Source organism: Pangasianodon hypophthalmus, chromosome 6 (assembly GCF_027358585.1).
Source record: "Pangasianodon hypophthalmus isolate fPanHyp1 chromosome 6, fPanHyp1.pri, whole genome shotgun sequence".
Classification (NCBI taxonomy): Eukaryota; Metazoa; Chordata; class Actinopteri; order Siluriformes; family Pangasiidae; genus Pangasianodon; species Pangasianodon hypophthalmus.
This window is the reverse complement of record NC_069715.1, coordinates 5,524,344-5,543,826: the sequence shown is the minus strand read 5'-3', so window position 1 is coordinate 5,543,826 and position 19,483 is coordinate 5,524,344. Positions and strand designations below refer to the sequence as shown.

Sequence of the window (19,483 nt, the reverse complement as noted above, 5' to 3'; positions counted from 1 at the left end):
GTTTCTTATATCCCTCTAACACACATTCATCTACCAGGGGAATGGATCTGCTTCCTAGATCAGAGGTGTTACATTCAATTTCGTTAATGGACCATGTTATGGCCTGGACCAAAAATTCTGTTTAGTACACCAATATCTACCACTTTTTTTTTTTTTTTTTAACCGCTGATACTGAAACCTTGAGTATCAACTGATACTCATATCGATACCCATCAGACATTTTTCTTTTAAAAACTACTAAGCTTCAAAATGATTTTTTTTTGCTATTGTGTAAGCACTTACAAAAACTACAGGACAAAATACATATAAAAAAAAAAACAAAAAACATGACTTACATAAAACCACAGCTTTTTTTTTTTTTTAATTCAGTTAAACTCTTTCATATGCATGTCAGATCTAATAAATATAATTAAATCAATCTTAACAAAAAACAGTTTCTAAATCCACTTCCAAACTTTTCCATTTATTACAGAATCAGACTGAATTTGTTCTTTTTTTCTCTGATATCCAGTCCACTGTTTTTCGCTGGTATCAACCGATCCGATCCTGAGTATCCGATCAGTGCCATCTCTACTGATAAAAACAAATGGATTAAATATACAGTATATCACCTGAGAAGAACACGTGAATAGTTTAATTCATTACCAAGAAAACAAATAGTCTAAATTATGGTTTCAGCATAGTGCTTTGCGCAAGTATTCGCCCTCTTGAATTTTCCACATTTTATAGTGTTACAGCCTGGAAATGAAATGGAATTAATTGGGAATATATTTCAGATTTTTAGCTTGCTAATGAAGGATTAAATATAATTTTGTAAGAAGCTGAGTTAATTTTTCTATTTAGTCCCCCTAGTGTAAGAGCAGAGACTAATGCTGCATTCGAATAAACTCTGACCTCCGATTAGGAAAAAACAAAAAAAACGCCCTCTCAATTCCTTCTCATCAGCTCGGGACGGTCTCATGAACCCTGAGTTCAGCAAGTGACATCAAATCAAAATGGCTGCTCACAGCATCAACAGTAAACAATAGCACTTGTTTACTTTTAAATGAGTTATACTGCATATACACAAGTATTTACTTTAGATCAATCAACATACGGACATCTTCGCTTGTTAAATCTATAACACCGACTGTACAGTTCACTATTTTGAGGAGGTAAATATACATCACTCTTCACAGTTAGCTTGTTGAACATGGAGGCGTCCATGTTTTTTCCCCCCCAGAGTTCTGACTTCCCACTTCTGAGTTACACTGAACGAAGCATAAAGCCTTCCCAATCTTTTAATTCAATTACGGTCCACAAAACTCTTTTACTTTAGAACATAGACTCAATTTTAATACTATTTTAGACTATTAAAACTGTTTGGTTGGCTGAATTCTAACCTTTATTGGGTTTTATATTTAACACTCCTGTCCTAGATGATATAACGTGTATCTCACTATGTGATCAGCACTCTTTACGGATAGAAACGAAGGATCAGGGCCGAGTTTCCCAAAGACAATCGTGAAATGGTAGAGTGAGCATCACACTGAACACTCTCTCTCTCTTTCAGTTAAGATGATTTTAACTTTGTGACACTTTTGGAGAATGATGCCGTTTAGTTACAGTCGCCTCGTAAGTAATTAATCGAGACCAGTTCACCTATTCGAATGCCTTTCAAGAGTTTTTCTTCTTCTCAAATTTATGGTGATTGCATCCAGACCATGTGATTATACTTATATCGGTCTCACGCTGGTTCAGCTTGCAGGGAATGTCAGTGAGACGCTCCTACATGGCCATATTCTCCAGTGACACACTTGTTGTCGTTCTGTCACACACAAAAGGCAGCACTGTACTCATAATTGGCTTCACTTAGCATATGGACTGTAATGTCTTCCAGAAGAGAAGGCTAAAAGGGTTAAACCTTGGAATGGGGAAAACCTTGTCTCACTACACACAGTATCCATCTTCCTCTGACATCGCCGTCATGAATAGAACATTGTTCCCACGAGACACTAAAATCTGAAACGACCATTTCTCAGGGTCTCTAGAGCTGTGTGTGTATAGGGAAGGGTGAAATATTGGTCTGTCTCAGCATCTAGACAAATGAGACACCAAGGCCCAGGTCCTGAGTGAGAAGAGCTCTCCTGCTTTTGTTTGTTTTGATTTTGTTCCCAGAAGCAGGCTGGAGGGGACGAGGGTAGGAGGCAGAGTGACTGAGATGTTTCTGCCGAGTTGTTTTCACAGCAAAATCGCCTTGTGTGTATTGCATGCATCATCACTTAGACTGCTGCAAACATGACAGAGGCACATACATACAGATGGGTGACAAATCAAACGGGGAAAAAAACCAACATAAAGTGTGTTGGTAAGGTGTTGGACCACTACGAGCCACCAGAACAGCTTCAGTGAGCCTTGTGGTTTTTCCTTGGTGTTTTGATGGAGAGCGTGGTCTTAACACATTACTCCAAAATCTCCCATTGATGTTCAACTGCGTTTATATCTAGTGAGTGTGAAGGAATTAAAGTATAATTCACATCATTTTCATCCTCAGTCAGACACTGTGCCCTGTACATGGGGGCGGAGTCATCCTGGAAGAGACCACGCCCATCAGTATAGAAATGTTTCATCATAGGATATGAAGATCAGTCAGAAGAACTTCGTATGGATTTGCAGTGACGTTTCCCTCCATAGGGACGAGTGGAGCCAAACCACACCAGCAAAATGAATAAGACTAGAATAACAGAGCTGCTATTTTTTTTCCTTTAATTTGTCACCTGTCTGTATATTAGTTAAAGTTGCATTAAGGAGTGAAGAATATCTAAAGAATAAGAATCTTCTTTACAATAAACTCACTTTTATCTTAGCTAAATTTTAGTCGTACTATTCTACGAATTAACTTATATTTTATTACAACTTTTCATATTCCTACTATACAAACCAACTGCACAGCCAATTATGTGAATATCTCACATAACATTTTATTACATCATATTTTCAAAACATAAATATATTGCTTTCTGTACATAGAACGTTTATGGCAATATAACAAAAGTCATTTCAACAATATTCAATCTAAAAATGTTAATGCACCTAATGCGGTTACTTCTTAATTTAAATGCACATGACAAGAAGCTTCAAAATTTAGGAATTCAAAAAAACAAACAAAAAAAAAAAACAGATAAAACAGTTAAATCAAAGCATTTTGGGTCAAAAACAAACCTTTTGTCTTTCTGAAGACTACAAGCAGATGTTTTAGATATCGTTCGTTCATGTGCCTTCTCAAAGCAAACCTAAAAATTCAGCAGACTTACAAACTTTACAAACAAACGGAGAGATACTACTGCTTTTAAATAAAAGCATAACATCTATACTTTTTTATATATTTCACAAATCACAAGCAAAACAGAAAATGGCTTATTGCAAGAGTGTTGTGCAACAGAAATCCACTTTATACCAGAAACAAAGGCCCAACTCAGAACCGAGAGAGAGCGAGAGGGAGAGAGAGAGAGAGAGAGAGAGAGAGAGAGAGAGAGAGATCAAGTATTTCCTCTACTTTTGGGGGGAGGGAAGGAGAAAAAGAGAAAGGAAAGCGGGAGAGAGGAAAGGGGTCACCCCAGGGGATAATTCACTGAGCCGCGGCGAGACAGACAGACAGAGAGAGAGAGAGAGAGAGAGAGAGAGAGAGAGAGAGAGGGAGAGAGAGAGAGAGAGAATAGACAGTGAGTGGAGGGGGATATTTATTAGCCTGTGAAGAGCCTCTCCACTTAATTTAACAACTTGATCCTGAAAGCTGCTCTTTTCCCCCGCCGTCCACTGCAAATATTTGAAGTGTAATCATCCCGACAATGAGCAAACGGGCAACCAGAGGTACGCAAACACACGGCACACGAGTTCTCTGTTTGTCTCAAGTCTTACTTACATAAAAAAAAAAAAAGATACACTTCAGGAAGCACTTGGATTAAACAAATCAGACCAGAAGAAGTAAGAACAGGGAGACAGTAAGAGAAAGACAGAGTAGAGTTTAGTTTGTGTTTTTATTCTCTCTCTCTACTGAAGGCTCTGGGTCAGTTTTGAATCTTGAAGCTTAAGGCATTATGATAGTGGTCCAGGATTTTAGCTTCACTCTTGGAACATTTCTTATGTTTCTGTAAGACAGTTATTAATTAAACAAAAACAAAAAAACAAAACCCACACCAGACAGTCAAGCCTCCATGATGGCTGCACAGTATATCAATTGCGAAATGTTATTTTGCATTATTAGTAGCCTTTGGTGGAACAGATGCTGCTTAATTAATCCATAATTGCTTTATTGGATACTCTGGTCATCCTGAGTGTTTTTGTGTGTTTGGATGAACGACCCAGTACATGCAAATCCCACTGAGAATAATGCAGGACCATCATTAACCATGAACATAAAGGTTTCCCCGATATATCGCAATGCATATCGCGATATGGAACAATATACTGTAATCGCAGTATTCATGTCTGTATCATGTAGAAACACTGAGTGAGTTAGTGAGCTCTGGGCATGCGCAGAAGAGCTTTTCCCCGAGTCAAACCCCGAGAAAGGTCAGCGCGAGTGACCCCAGGAACAGGGCCAGATGGCCCGAGGAACGCCAGGCACGTGAAGGCGAAACCACAGCACCCGTGTCCATCTCGCGCTCCACTTTTAGCTCGTAATCCTCGTCCTCGTAGACGTCATCCAGGACATCCTGGTCGGGCGCGAGCCCGCGGTCCGAGAGCGCGCACAGGCGGCTCATGTTGTCCTTGACCACCTCGCAGAAGGGCCGCTCCACGCCGTCGCACACGCAGCGCTCGAGCAGGGCGCCGTCCGGCAGCAGGCGCAGCTGCTCGATGGTGCCTCTGCATCGCGCCGAGCACTTCCTCCCGTTGAACAGCTGCCCGCAGTGCGCCAGGTACGCGGACAGAGCGGCGCGGCAGACGGCGTCCTCCTCGCACCGCTGCCGCGCCTCCGTGCACCCGATACCGCCGGCTTCGCGTGCGTGCGTGCGCGGCAGGCACGGTTCGATGGCTCGCTTGGCGCGCTGGCACTCCGGGTCGACTCCGCAGTCGCACGTCTCCAGGTCCGGACCGCGCGCCGTCTGGTTTAACCTCACGAGCGCGCCGACGCAGTGACTCGGGCAGCGGCGCAGCGCGCCCCGGATGTTCCCGTCGCACGCGGCCAGGTACTGGGTGTAGGCGAGCTCGCACTCGCGCTCCTCGTGGCACCGCAGCACGGCCTGCCAGCACGCGGGCTCAGCGCTCAGCGCCACCGCGAAACACAAGAGGAAGACCGCGGGGCCACGCCAGGTCCCCATGCTCGCGCGCTAAGCGTTGCGTTTCACACACTCACTTCCGGTCCGCATTTATCAATCAGCGTGTGGAGGATATAAAGCCGCCTTCACTCCTCATGCTCAACGCGCTTTTACTGTAAACATTACACAATAAAAATAAACCAGCGTTTAAAAAATGCGAAAAGGTCATTGTCAGATTGGGCGAAACTTTTAGCCCAGTGTTTACAACCGAGTTTCTTAATAGTGGTTACCATAGAAACGACTTCCCGAGTGTCCACAAAACTTTTTAACTGGTAAAAAAGTTTAGAAGTTAGATTATATCCACTTTACCGCTTCTGGGAGCATCTCAAACCACCGGAGTCCCGTTTTTGTTTGTGGTGGTGCAGATATCTTTCCTCTCGCTCGAGTTTTCACTTTCAGAGAGAGAGAGAGAGAAGAAAGAAAAAAGAGCCGCCTGTCTCTCCCCCCTTTCCCATTACGCATTCTGCTTTACGATTGGTCGTAAAGAGGGACTCGTTTCCATAACAACGCTTTTTTTGGGCCAGTCTCGAGCTGACATGCACGCGGAACGCTGGAATTTATAAAAACAATTTAAATCTCAAAGCTTAACGGTCACCGTGGCGAAAGCCCAGCTCAGATGTAATGAGGTATAGGAAAAGTTCCCGGATGTAACCGTAGAGTAGGTGCTAGCGGTTTGAAAATACTACCGAGAACCGCAGAGAGAGAGAGAGAGAGAGAGAGACTGTACTACTGTGTCAAATAAAAGGGAGAGAGAGAGAGAGAGACTGTACTACTCTGTGTCAAATAAAAGGGAGAGAGAGAGAGAGACTGTACTACTGTGTCAAATAAAAGGGAGAGAGAGAGAGAGACTGTACTACTCTGTGTCAAATAAAAGAGAGAGAGAGAGACTGTAGTAATGTGTGTCAAATAAGAGAGAGAGAGAGACTGTAGTAATGTGTGTCAAATAGAGAGAGAGAGACTGTACTAATGTGTGTCAAATAAAAGAGAGAGAGAGACTGTACTAATGTGTGTCAAATAAAAGAGAGAGAGAGACTGTACTACTCTGTGTCAAATAAAAGAGAGAGAGAGAGAGACTAATGTGTGTCAAATAAAAGAGAGAGAGAGAGAGAGAGAGAGAGACTAATGTGTGTCAAATAAAAGAGAGAGAGAGACTGTACTACTCTGTGTCAAATAAAAGAGAGAGAGAGAGAGAGATGGAGACTAATGTGTGTCAAATAAAAGAGAGAGAGACTGTAGCAATGTGTGTCAAATAAGAGAGAGAGACAGACTACTAATGTGTGTCAAATGAGAGAGAGAGAGAGAGAGAAAGACTACTAATGTGTGTTAAATAAGTTCATGCTCAGAAGTAGGCTTACTGTTTAGCATGCTAGTGTGCGATGTTTAGACGTAGCTGATTTGTGAAGATATTCGTGTGGTTTGCCTGTTTGTGTTCCACCACAAATATTTCTCTTCTACCACCACACTCCTTTTACCAGACCTACTCCAAGCAGACCAAAAAAAAAAAAAAGCTGTCCTCGTCCATCTCCTCCTGTCCCCTTTCCCCCATCAAGCAGTTTAATCTGGTATTGAAGAGGAAATGAATGGAGGACAATAGCGTTTTCTGGCCCGTTTCACCCTCTTTGTGTTAAACTGGCCATGCAGCGGACAGCAGGGCCTTTCAATGGGCCTCAGCAATAGGGAAAAGTTTTTTAGCATTAATATATTTTACGACACACTCGAAAAACATTCACAGACCCCAAAACCTCTCTGCTATTGAAATGGAAACTATACTGCCTGGGACGGGTTTGGGTTGGACCGCTTAAGAAGAGCTTGGGCTACACAGTTGTTGGTGTTGTTTACAGTGTTGGTGTTGTTTACAGGGTCTACAATGAAAATCAGAACAAAGAAATAAACAAAACAATTGTATTACATATCAAGTATACTTGTTCACAGTTAATATGTAAGGAATAAAATGCTTGGGGGCATGCTGTTATAGAACAATAATCAACAAGTAGAGTTACCACCTTGAAATTGATTATTTATTAAATAACAGCACAAACCGAAATGTTTTATTCCTCTTATACCACAGCAATTTGCCAACAATAAAAGAATTAGCAAATGGCATACTTTTTTATCTATTTATTTTTACATTTAATGTTGTGGAACATCCACAAAACAAGTTAGTTCCTGTTTTCACTTACATTACCAGCCTCTCAATCTCTCTCTCTCTCTCTCTCTCTCTCTCTCTCTTTCTTTGTTTTTAATCTCTCTTGATGTTAAGACAAAAATTGCAACTTGTCATAGAAAGAGAAACCACAAACCACAAACTCCTCTGTTCTAAAGACTTTTCCTTTGTCAGAATATGTAAAGTAAGTGCTGACACTGGAGACTCCTTCCATAAAACATCACCATATCAACAATTACTCACATTTTAAAAATCCCTTTATCTAGAGCTTCCGCCATGCACTCTAAGTCCTTGTGTAAGTTGTTGCTATAGAAACAAATATGTATTAAAACAAGCGCATGAATATTAACCTGTGATTTACCTTGTAGCTGGAGCTACTGCCAGAGCTGATGTTAGAGAAAAATAATCAACACCTTCTGACCAACCAGAATTAAGCATTCAGCATGGCTGTGGTATAAATGGATAATATAACAAAAGCAGGTCATATAAAAATCTATTTAATGAAAACAAACTGCCAAGGTTCATCATGGGTGCTCAGTATCCTCTAGGCTGCATCTTTTTGGGATTTCAGGAGTGTGGTGGATATTCTACCTTATACCCCAGTGCTGCTGAATTCGCACATCTAATTGGTTAGTGACTGTTGATGAATTTTCTATAACAGCAGCTCTGTCAGCAGTTCCATCTGTACCTGAAGTCACCCCTAGGTATATATTAATGCACTCCTTCTAATACGTTATCGTTTCGACCACAGGGACTTGTATGGCGGACGATCTACATAATCTAAGGCTAACGATAAATGATTAATTAAAATGTGTTGTTATTTAACAAAGATAAATCTGTAATTGTTGATATGGTGAAGCTTTCCGCAAGGCAATGTTTATTTAACAGTCGTGGAAGGAGTCTCTAGTTTTAGCACATTGTAACAGTCAGTAAGTTTTCCACCACAGGAAAGTCTTCAGGACAGAGGAGTTTCTGGTTTCTCTTTATTTAAGCTTTCAGAAGTGATTTAGGACATGATCGTGTTTACTTTTGTCCACCTACACTTAAGATTAACATAGCAGGTATTGAATTCAACATAGCTATTCACACACACACACACACACACACACGCACACAATTATTTATACACATATAAGCACTTATATATATATATATATATATATATATATATATATATATATATATATATATATATATATATATATATATATATATATGTGTGTGTATAAATAATTGTGAATATATTAATTATGTATAAACAGTATGTATTAGTGACTGTTTTTTCAGTCAGTAATGACTCCATCTGCTGGCCAAAGGTGGTATTGCAACGCCAGGCTAAACTCTCAAATCAAACCAAACAAGGGTTTGTAAATTAAACCACAACACATAAGTCATAAAAATATGTTTACTATAGCTTCAACAGTGAAAATCATAAAATTAACATAATTCATAATTTAGGCTATAGAGTGGGGGATTATTGTACATTATTATATAATACACATTATTATACAGAGGAGAAAATCAAAAGAACATCTGGGGTTTTGGATTTAATCACGCTCTCATGTATTAAGTTATAAATAAATTAACAGAAAGACATTAACATGCATCTCTTCTCTTTCTGTTTATATATTGCTGTATATACAGGATTATATTGCACCCTTACAGATTACAAAAGCACAAAGACACACATTTTCAGACTCTTGGCAACGCTCTATGGCACTAGGTATTTGCACTGGTGCTTATAAAAATGGCAATTACACAGACTGTTTCAACCAACTGTCACAGCACGACTCACACAAAGCACACGGTGCGAAACAAATGTTGGCAAAAATGAAAATATCTTCATCTGTGCTATTGCAAACCACACATTACCAGCTCGGAGAACCAAGCTGTTCAGTTTGATAATTTTATATATAATATTAAGTACAATGATCTTGAAGGGGGAACAGTCAGAAAGAACAACACATTGTAGCTGTTAGACAACACACAATCACCTGCACAAGACAGCACCACTGGATAGGAGGTAAAAGATGATAAGGGTTAGGGGTCAGAGGTCAGATCAGGGTCAAATGACAATTAGTGGGGATCTGAATGGCCCTAACCAAGCCATCTCTGTTCTATAAAGACACAGGGACGGGACGTGTTTTTCAAGTTTGACTCTATCTCCATGTAGCCGCATCTTATCTACATTATTGCTTTATCCTAACAGTTTCCTGGACACAGATTTAGCTGCAGATTTACAAATAAAATTTAGTTTCAGAATTATTGAACAGATAATCATTATTAAAGGAGCAGTCTGTCATTTGAAGCACACTCTGCTGCCTGTAAAAGGAATTACAATCACAATCAAAACACTGACAAGCCTTCGTCTTTCCCCTTAACCAAACTCACGTCCTCTGTTAAAATTAGTATGTCTCAAGATTTGCCTTTTAAAGAAAAGTCGAGCTTATTTCAGGGCCAGAAAAGTGTACAGAAGCCTGAATGAATAAATTAGCTAGAGCAATTGCACTGCAGTATTGTGAAATACATTTTAAGATATAAGATATAGATATAAAATATAGATTATTATAAATCTAAAAACACTTTAAAATATTACAAACTGCACCTTTAACAGTGTGATAATTAATCCAGGACTGGTCTTGAAGATATGTATGTTGTTTGGTTAGTCACATGGCTTCTCAGAATGTTGGCCACCGTTGGTCTTTTCAGCAAAAGCATTTTCCTAGTCTGAATTTAAATTCTGAAATTCTGCATAGGACACTTCTATGCCTTCTGGAAACCACCCTAAACAGGAGTGAACAAAGGAGGATATGGTGGTTTTAGGATAAGCCATAAAAAATGAAACAATATTATCATATTGGGCCAAATTCAAAATTGAGTTTAATGTGCACAGCAAGGATTTAATACAGAAATTGCACACATCGGTATTCAGACCTCAGATTTAACTACAGACTTAAGTGCTATTCAGAAGTTACGTGAGAATTATGCACTCAGGGTGGAGTTAGAGGAAAAGAGGCATATCCAAGTTACGCTTGATTCTTAACTTGAACTTCTTATCTGATATCAGCTCGCACAAGGAGCATTATTAAGTCCAGCACCACTGTCTGACAGTGTGATATAACCATATGTCACATTGAAATTTAAGTTTTGGGCTATAAATACACTCAAAAACTATGGACTACCAGTTTAACCAAAATTAAATAGATAAATATGAGACAATGAAAGAATGAATGAATGAATGAATGAATTGAGACTTTGCTTATCTTGATGATCAACTTTTATCTTGATGATCACATTTTTTTATGCATAAAATTATGAAATAACAAAGTGAGCTGTAAATTTAACAGAGGACTGCTTGGTCAGCTTATCCTTCAAAATGTGGGCACGTTTTCTTTACAGGAGAACGCAACAAATGAGCAAAAACATTGACATGATTTTGTTAATTTGACAAATCGAAGTAGCCTACCTCCTGTGCACACATTGCAGTTTCACTGTCAGAGCATGATATAAAAAGAAAATGCTGAATAATAGGATGTGTTGGACTAAGTGCTATTTTTTAAGCTGCTGAATAGTCAAGGTGGAAGCCATATTGTCAAATTAACTCATTTTTGCATGATTAATCTGATAATTATAACTAGGACTAGTCATACAGCAATATGTTAGCAATATACTAGACTCTGATTACATGTTTATTTCAATGCTTGCCATCTTCTCATTCATATATCACCATATTTAAAAAAATTTCTTCTTCAGTCTGTATTTTTTATCCCTAATTTTTTCCTGATTTAAAAGCAATTGCTTGTATTTAAAGGTGGTGGTCTAGACGGTTTGATTTGCATAAGTCGAATGGGGAGACTTAGGCAAAATACTAAAGAAGTAAATTTCCCTATGTAAATATTGACATAATTTGGATTTAAGTGACTAGCTCTGAAAATATTCACAAAAAACAGCAATGACGTTAAAGCTGGGAGGACAACACTGACTCTGACACACAGACAGGGGGATGGATATGTGGGATGTGCGAGAGTCCATATTTGTTGCACAGATCTGTCCATGTGTGTGTAGGGGAGCTTTCATGGACTTGGCATCAGACCTGACAGCTGGTACAATTGGCAGTGTATTGAGTTTTGCTCCTATTGTGTGTAAATGCAGTGTAAGTGACATGTGATAGAAAAGAAAAGAAAATAAGGGGATGAAGAGAGAGAGAGAGAGAGAGAGAGGAGTGGATCTTTTCTCCTTCAGCATGGCATTAAAAAGACAGACATGTAGACAAATGTGTGCTTGGTGGTTTAATGTTATACGAGAGAAAGAAGAGAGAGGAAAAAAGACACTGGGAGAAAGAGAGAAGTTCACATGAGCGAGCACTTCTCTGCGGAGTTTTTCAGCTCCTCCAGCGTGGCCTGTGCTTTGTCCTTCAGGTGGTCGATGTCCACGTTCTGGATGTTGGACAGCTGCCCGAGCACGGAGAGCTTGTTCTCTTCCTCCTGGTTGTCCTCCGCGATCATCTTCGCTAGCTCTGTCGGCAGCTCCACGTCCTGCGTCGCAGCCTGGATCTGCGTCTCATCCACCTCGTTCTGACACACACACACACACACACACACATTCTTTAGTTCAAATGCTAAAGAATTATAAGTCAGGGTATATGGTTTGGCCAATAAAATACTACTATTCCATAACCATCATGCTAATAAAACACTGATAAAACATTAATGTTTAAAACCCTTTAAAACACTTCACTGTAAAAGTCTTCAATCTGATTGGTCAGAAGATGTTGATTAATCTTCCATAACAGTAGCTCTGACAATAGTTCCAGCTATCAGAGGTTTATATTAATGCACTTGTTCTAATATGTTATAGATTCTATAGTTACTTAAACATAAAAAAATATGTCATTGTTGATATGGTAAAGATTTTTGTAGAGATTTGTTTTTATTTAACACTTATGGAAGGAGTCTCCAGTGTCAGTGCTTTATAACAGTCAAACTTCCAGAAATGGAAAAGGATGGGGGAGTTTGTAACACTAAACAAATAAAATGTATGACATTTTGTTATTATTTTGTACAAATTATTTCTGTTGGCAAACTGCTGTTATATAAGAGTAAAAAAACTGTATGGAACGTGTGGTTATAGAATGTGGTTATAGAAAATGGTCAAATTTGGGGTGGTAACAGTGTTAGCACTGACAAACACACTGTGCTGTTTCTGATATGATCTGTGCACGTGTGTGTGTGTGTGTGTGTATGTGTGTATGTAGGTGTGAGTGTGTCTGCGTGTGTCCTTGTGTGTCTGTGAGACACTGCTGTACCTTTGGGAGTTTGTACTTTTCCCTGAAGTGAGTTCTCACTGTGGCTCTCTCTGCCTTCTTTTGGGCAAAACTGGCATCTCGTTCTCGCCTGCAAGCAAAGAGTGACAGGTTTGAGTCAAAAATAAGCACACACACACACACACACACACACACACACACACAGAATCTCTGGTCTGACACTGATTTATTCATGTTAGGAGCGTAATCATCTTGTATGTGATTTCTACACCAGGAGTAGTGTTTGTAAGAAATAAAACACTTGGGGGTGTGCTGTTATAGGAAAATAATCAGTGTCAGGGTAATGTGATGCAGCCTGACATGAAGTAGGTTACTGTTACTAACCACAAGTTGATTATCTGCCAATAGCAGCATGTCCTGTAGTGTCTTATTTCTTTTAAACTACAGCAATTTGCCAAAGATTCCAATTTTAGCAAATTATCAAAGAATGGCATGTCATTCTTTTTATCTGTTTATAGCTACATTTAATGTGGTGGAATGAAGCAAGTTAGTTCCTGTTATCACTTTGGCTATAGCAGCTACAGTCATTTCCTCACCATCTTCTCTTTTTTATCTCTCTCCTGAAGTTAATACATTACTGATTGATTGATTGATTGATTGACATGAATGATTGCAAAATGCAAACTCGCCTCTCCTGTCATTAAAACTTGCAGTTATAGCTTCTGACTGTTACAAAGTACTAACACTGGAGACTCCTTCCTTAATGTTAAATAAACATCTCACACAGAAAACTGTGTATGCTGTACTATAGAAATGATAACATATTAGAACGATTGCATTAATATAAACCTGTGATATGTCTTGCAGCTGGAACTACAGTCAGAGCTGCTGTCATAGAAAATTACTCAAAAACCTTCTGACCAATTAGAAATGAGCATTCAACATTAGTAGCATTAATTAGAAATAAAAAAAAGTTAGTGATAATGTGTTTCTGCCCCACAGTCTAAAGACCAGTGGTAAGATGAACAATTTGGTACAAGAATGTAGAATAAAAAAGTGAATATGTGTACAGGTGGAAGAAAAATCAGCAAAAGGAAAACACAAAAGAAAAAAACACTAATAAAATGGCAGGCAGACAAACACTGGAAGAGGTTTTGTAATGACGCAACACTTAATGTTTTCCAGTGAAAACCCGGCTGATATTTACAGGCAGAAAAGAACAAGCATGAGAACACAAGTAAAGCAGGACACCAGATTTGAGTCCCAACACTGGCTCTGTTGAAGTACTTGGAATGGACACATGAATAATTTTCACATCAAGCTTAAACCTGTCTACTAGAACCTATTAATAAACATCTGTTGACTGATGCACTTGGCCGTTATCCAGGTTCCAGGATTAGAAGAAATCACTATAATCAAGTACTAATAAATTCGCTTTTATTGTTCTATGGGAAAGCAGCATTCATGAATGCAATGCCCTTTCTGAATACTGTATGTTACTGATTTGTTGTGAGATTATTTATAATTAATCATTTCAGTGTGAAAAATTCATCAGAATTCATCACAATGACTGAACCCCTGTTAAACTAAAACTATTGGTGTCTGCCTAACGTTAACCAACATATAATAACATTATATTGGTAATTACAGCATTTATACGGTATGAAAATTGGTACCATTATTGGTGACATAATTAGTACAAGTGGATGCATCTGTATTATAAAACAACCAACTAACCATTTTTGGCAGTAAAGTAACTCCAACACACACATTTAATCAAGTTCAAGCTTTAGAAAACTCATAGTTAGTCCCGAAGCAGATGTTTTATCCTTTCCTTGTCATGGTGTTAGATGCTTATAATCATTTAGTCCAGAGATGATGATGCAGTACTCCAGGAGACCTCCAGGGGACAGACATGAGACAAAAATAGGGCCAACAGTGGTACTTAGGTTTGTATTAAAAAGCATACCTTTTTTTTTTTTTTTTTTGTAATTCAGCTTTTCTGTAGTTTTTTTATTCATTGTAAAATTTATTTATTTATTTATTTAAAAACAACTATTTTTATTAAATATTAATTTTTTTAATTAAAGTGTGATCTTTACAGGAACAAAAAATAAAGACAAATACAGGGAAATGATATAAATGTTGGTCAATGACCCTCACATGCAAAAAACACAAACCAATATCCTGTGACCTCCTTGCACCCACAACACGAGTGTTGTTTACTGAAGGTCATGTAACGCTTGCAGGGGCTGATCTATGATTAGTGTTCATAATTCATTTTCTCATCTCCTGTGTTATACACGCAGGAGGCTGAACTGAACTGTGGCAGGATGAAGTGGCTCTTACTCAGAATCCTGTCATACACGTGACCCTCTGACAGATGAGCCTGGTCGACTGATCTGATAAATCACTGCACATTCAGGACCTCAAGAAAATTACAGCATAAATGTGTAAAACAAAGGTTTTCTTTTGCTATTTATTTAACCTTCACTTTTTATATGGTTACCCTGGATGGAGATTAAAAACCTCTTCTCTCTTTCTGTGGAAGGTGGGAATCTGTTTCCAGCAGCTCAATCCGAGCCTCACTGTGACTTTAATGGAAAGTTGTGATGCATGTTAAATCCCTGTAGAGCTAACCCAGCACTGGAATTAGGGTACAGACCCAGCTGAAAAGGCTGTTTGGATTTGGACAGACCCTCAAGAGGTAGCTGTTTGAATTTGAGCAGACTCTGTTGCGGTAGATTTTTGGTTGTGGACAGACTCAGGCGAGGTAGCTGCTTGGATTTGGACAGCTTCAAGTGAGGTAACAGTTTTGATTTGGACAGACTCAGAAGAGTTAACTGGTTTGATTTGGATAGACTCAGACGAGGTAGTTACTTGGATTTGAACAGACTCAGATGAGGTAGCTGTTTGGATTTGGACAGACTCAGATGAGGTAGCTGTTTGGATTTGTACAGACTCAGATGAGGTAGCTGTTTGGATTTGAACAGACTCAGATGAGGTAGCTGTTTGGATTTGGACAGACTCAGATGAGGTAGCTGTTTGGATTTGGACAGACTCAGATGAGGTAGCTGTTTGGATTTGGACAGATCTTGAATAAAGTAGCTGCTTGAAAATTGGGCAAAACTTGGACATACTCTAAAGGATAGTCATACGGATAGATTCGGAAGAGGTAGCCATTTTTATCTAGATAGACTTGGGTGAGGTATCTGTGTATGGATACAGGAGGTACACTCCCTATCTCCTCACCCTGTGGGTCATCCAGGACAACTTGTGCTTTAAGCAAGTACTAATAAGCTCACGCATAACAAAGCATGAAAATGATGAAGTACCATATGGCCACAGCTCCAGCATGGCTCACTGTGTATAATTGACTCTGATGGAGTTTACGGTCCAAGTGAAGTAATAACAATTATTTAAAAAAACACTTTAATAACTGATGCAATGTAATAACTTCAGCACTGATTAGCAGAATGTTTGCATATGTTAAAGAGTGTAATTTTAGCCATCTATTAATAACTTTAACACCTGGAGTTTGGCAGTGGAGCCATGATAAATTGTAATGAGAACCATGTCGAGCATCATTTACACAAATTACTCAGAGAACTCGATAGAGACTTCCGTATGAATAAATAAATATTACTAAACGGAGATTGACTGGAGCTCATTGAAAAGTGAAGACTTGAGGGTTGACTTGAACACCTCCAGGTCCAGTTGGACACAAATGTACACTATAGGTATATGAGAAGTGTAAATAAATTTGATCTTGATGAGAGAACTGACATTCTCTTACGGAAAAGGATACATACATACTGTCATACTGATACAGATACATACTGTCTTCTCTTCGGTGTTTATATTATAGCTACAAAATATACACCATGAATATGTAATTTTTTATTGCTTCATGCTTCATCATCTTCCTGAAATGCGCACTCCTACTCTGTGGCAAAAAGGCAGGGCAATTATTTTCTGTCTAATGTGTTTTAAGAGGTTAAAAAAAAGAGAATATGGAGATAAATTGTTATTTTTTAAAATATCATTTCTATACATATTGAATGGGAGTCTCTTGAAACCCCAGAATGTAAAGAAAATCTCAACAAAACATGCAGTAAACACTACAAGAGTCCACAAGTGAGACAATGGACAGTTGAGATTGTTCATAACGGAGACATGTTTTTTTTTTTCTGGCTATACATATATATATATATATATATATATATTGCATTTATTATTATCAACAGTTTGGGTATTAAGAGGGTACTAAAATGTACCATTCCTTGTGGTGGTATCATCAAGTGTACACCTTGGTATGTATTTTATTTTATTTTTTACCTATAAAGATACATTTAGTGTGCCTCTGAAGCTTTACTCTAAAAGGTAATTATGCACCTTTAAAAAATTATAGTACACTACATCCACATTTCCAAGGAAGGGTATAGCTTAGTGCACTTTTCTGAGAGTGGTTATAGTATTTATTTCAGTAATGTATTTGCTCTCATTTATGTTTTTTATTATACACTATACGGCCAAAAGTATGTGGACACCTGACCATCACACTCATGTGTTTCTTCCCCAAACTGTTGGCACAAAGTTAGAAGCACATAATTGTCTAGAATGTCTTTGTATGCTGTAGCATTTTTAACAATTTCCCTTCACTGGAACTAAGAGACTCAAACCTGATCCAGCATGACAATGCTCCTGTGGACAAAGCGAGCTCCATGAAGACATGGTGTGTGAAGGTTGGAGTGGAAGAACTCGAGGGTCCTGCACAGAGCCCTGACCTCAACCCCACTGAACACCTTTGGGATGAACTGGACCTGATCTCACTAATGCTCCTGTAGCTGAATGAGCACAAATCCCCACAGCCACGCTCCAACATCTAGTGGAAAGCCTTAAGGAGGTTATTATGGCAGCTCTATAAGGGGGAATAAATCTGCAATGGGATGTTCAACAAGCACATATGTGTGTGATGGTCAGGTGTCCACAAACTTTTGGCCATATAGTGCACTTTCCACCTAAAACATCTCAGTCAGATCTCAAAGCAGAGATAAATAACTCATTTATGGTTCAGTCTAAAGTGTAGTTTTGAGTCAGGGTGGAGAAAGGGTGTTGTGCTTACTTCTCCTCCTCCAGCTGCTGTTGGTACTGCTCATACTCCTCTTCTGTCATGCCTTTAGCCGCCGCTTCGCCTTTTTCTCCCTCCGACTTCTCCTCCGTTAATCCGCCGGTCAGGTCCTTCAGCTGGCCGCCGATCATGTGCTTCACCATGAAAGCCATCGCTGCTTCTTTTCAGGATCAAGTTCTCCAAAACGCAACTTCCCAGGACACAGCCTTTGAAAAATAAATACAGCTGCAACTACAAAATATCAGGATCACTATCCTGGAATTACTTCTTCTTTATCTCCCCTCCTATGCAGATGACATAAATGATGGAGGGATACCGAGGACCGACTCTCCTGCGCCCGCGCGCGCGCTTGTGTGTGTGTGTGTGTGTGTGTGTGTATGTGTGTGTTGGAGTCGGAGCGGAATAACTGCGCGTCTGAGTCCACGAGTTTTCACTGTTCACTCCAGCCAATCAGATTCACGCTCAGAGCGCTCGCGTGCAAGTTTCGTCCAATCACATCTCACATCTCACACCATTCTCCTGGAGCAAGCAGTGCTTCATCTTCTCTGTCCTTCTCACCCGGGGTCACGTGGTCCTGAAGAACCCCATGTCCTGTACCTACAGTGTAGTGTTTTACTGCTCTAACACACACACACACACACACACACACCTAACCTCAGGAAGGGATGTTAAAGAAAAAAAATTCCACCCTGAAACACATTGAAAATCTCTGAGTGATTCTGGTGCTAATTTCTTTGGTTTGGTGTTATATTCCCATTATTCCTGCCAGATGTTAGCAGCTGGGCTGTCACTCTGACGTCACAGGGAAACAGTGTTATTGCTAGCATAGCTTTAGTGGAGTTTAATCAGAGAAAATATTCAGTGATCTTAAGAATAATGAATAATGTTCAGGTTTAGCTCCTAAAACAAAAAAGCAAGAGTTTCTTTTCTTATTGTTTTCCAGCATAGAAGCAAACATCGGACTCAATATCCCAGAATGCAATGCCACTATATGAGGCAACGTCACCGATTTATGGCAGAGATTTGGCTTGGCTAGTTAGCGATCTATAAGATGACTTGGAGAACTGTTTAAGCAAAGTGTGAGGAGGTGAGAGAGCTGGATAGACTGAAGAACTAAAGCACTGCTGCATCACTCTCTCTAGATAGAGCTAAAACTAGGGCTCTGCTTACCTCAGAAGTGGAAAGTCGGAAATCAGAATTACATCATTTCAAGCTACAAAGTGCAACAAAACATTTGTATTTTGTTAGCAAAAATCTAGCCAGCTAACTGTGATGAGTGATGTATATTTATCTCCTCAAAACAGCAAACTGTATAGTCATATATGTAGATTTAACAAGTCTGTATGTTGATTGATCTATAGCAAATAGTTGTGTGTACAACATAACTCACTGAAAAATAAAGAAGTGCTACTTTGTTTACTGTTAACGCTGTGAGCAGCCATGTTGAATTGATGCCACTTGCTGAACTCGGGGTTGAGGAGACCTTCCTGGCTTTCCAAATAGGGATTGCTAGTTGAGGGGGCGTTTTCTTTGGTTTTTCCTAGTCAGAGGTCAGAAATTCTGTTAGTTGAACAGAGCATAATTTCCACTAATGTCACTATCAGCAGGTAGTTGAACAGCATTGTGGG

General features: G+C 39.3%; 2 protein-coding genes across 2 annotated transcripts; both read right to left on the bottom strand.

Moving 5' to 3' along the window:
- Positions 1 to 543: 543 nt before the first annotated feature.
- On the bottom strand, positions 544 to 5,982 carry si:ch1073-459b3.2 (growth arrest-specific protein 1). The gene is made up of 2 exons (XM_034305014.2): positions 5,607 to 5,982; positions 544 to 5,410 (listed from the first exon to the last, which is right to left on the bottom strand). Exon 2 carries the CDS (start codon positions 5,298 to 5,300, stop codon positions 4,536 to 4,538), a length of 765 nt encoding a protein of 254 aa, XP_034160905.2. The 5' UTR covers positions 5,301 to 5,410; positions 5,607 to 5,982; the 3' UTR covers positions 544 to 4,535.
- Positions 5,983 to 8,848: 2,866 nt separating this feature from the next.
- cplx3b (complexin 3b) lies at positions 8,849 to 18,268 on the bottom strand. Its single transcript, XM_026927065.3, has 3 exons — positions 17,850 to 18,268; positions 12,767 to 12,854; positions 8,849 to 12,035 (listed from the first exon to the last, which is right to left on the bottom strand). Exons 1-3 carry the CDS (start codon positions 18,005 to 18,007, stop codon positions 11,811 to 11,813), a joined length of 471 nt encoding a protein of 156 aa, XP_026782866.1. The 5' UTR covers positions 18,008 to 18,268; the 3' UTR covers positions 8,849 to 11,810.
- Between the last annotated feature and the right edge of the window lie 1,215 nt (positions 18,269 to 19,483).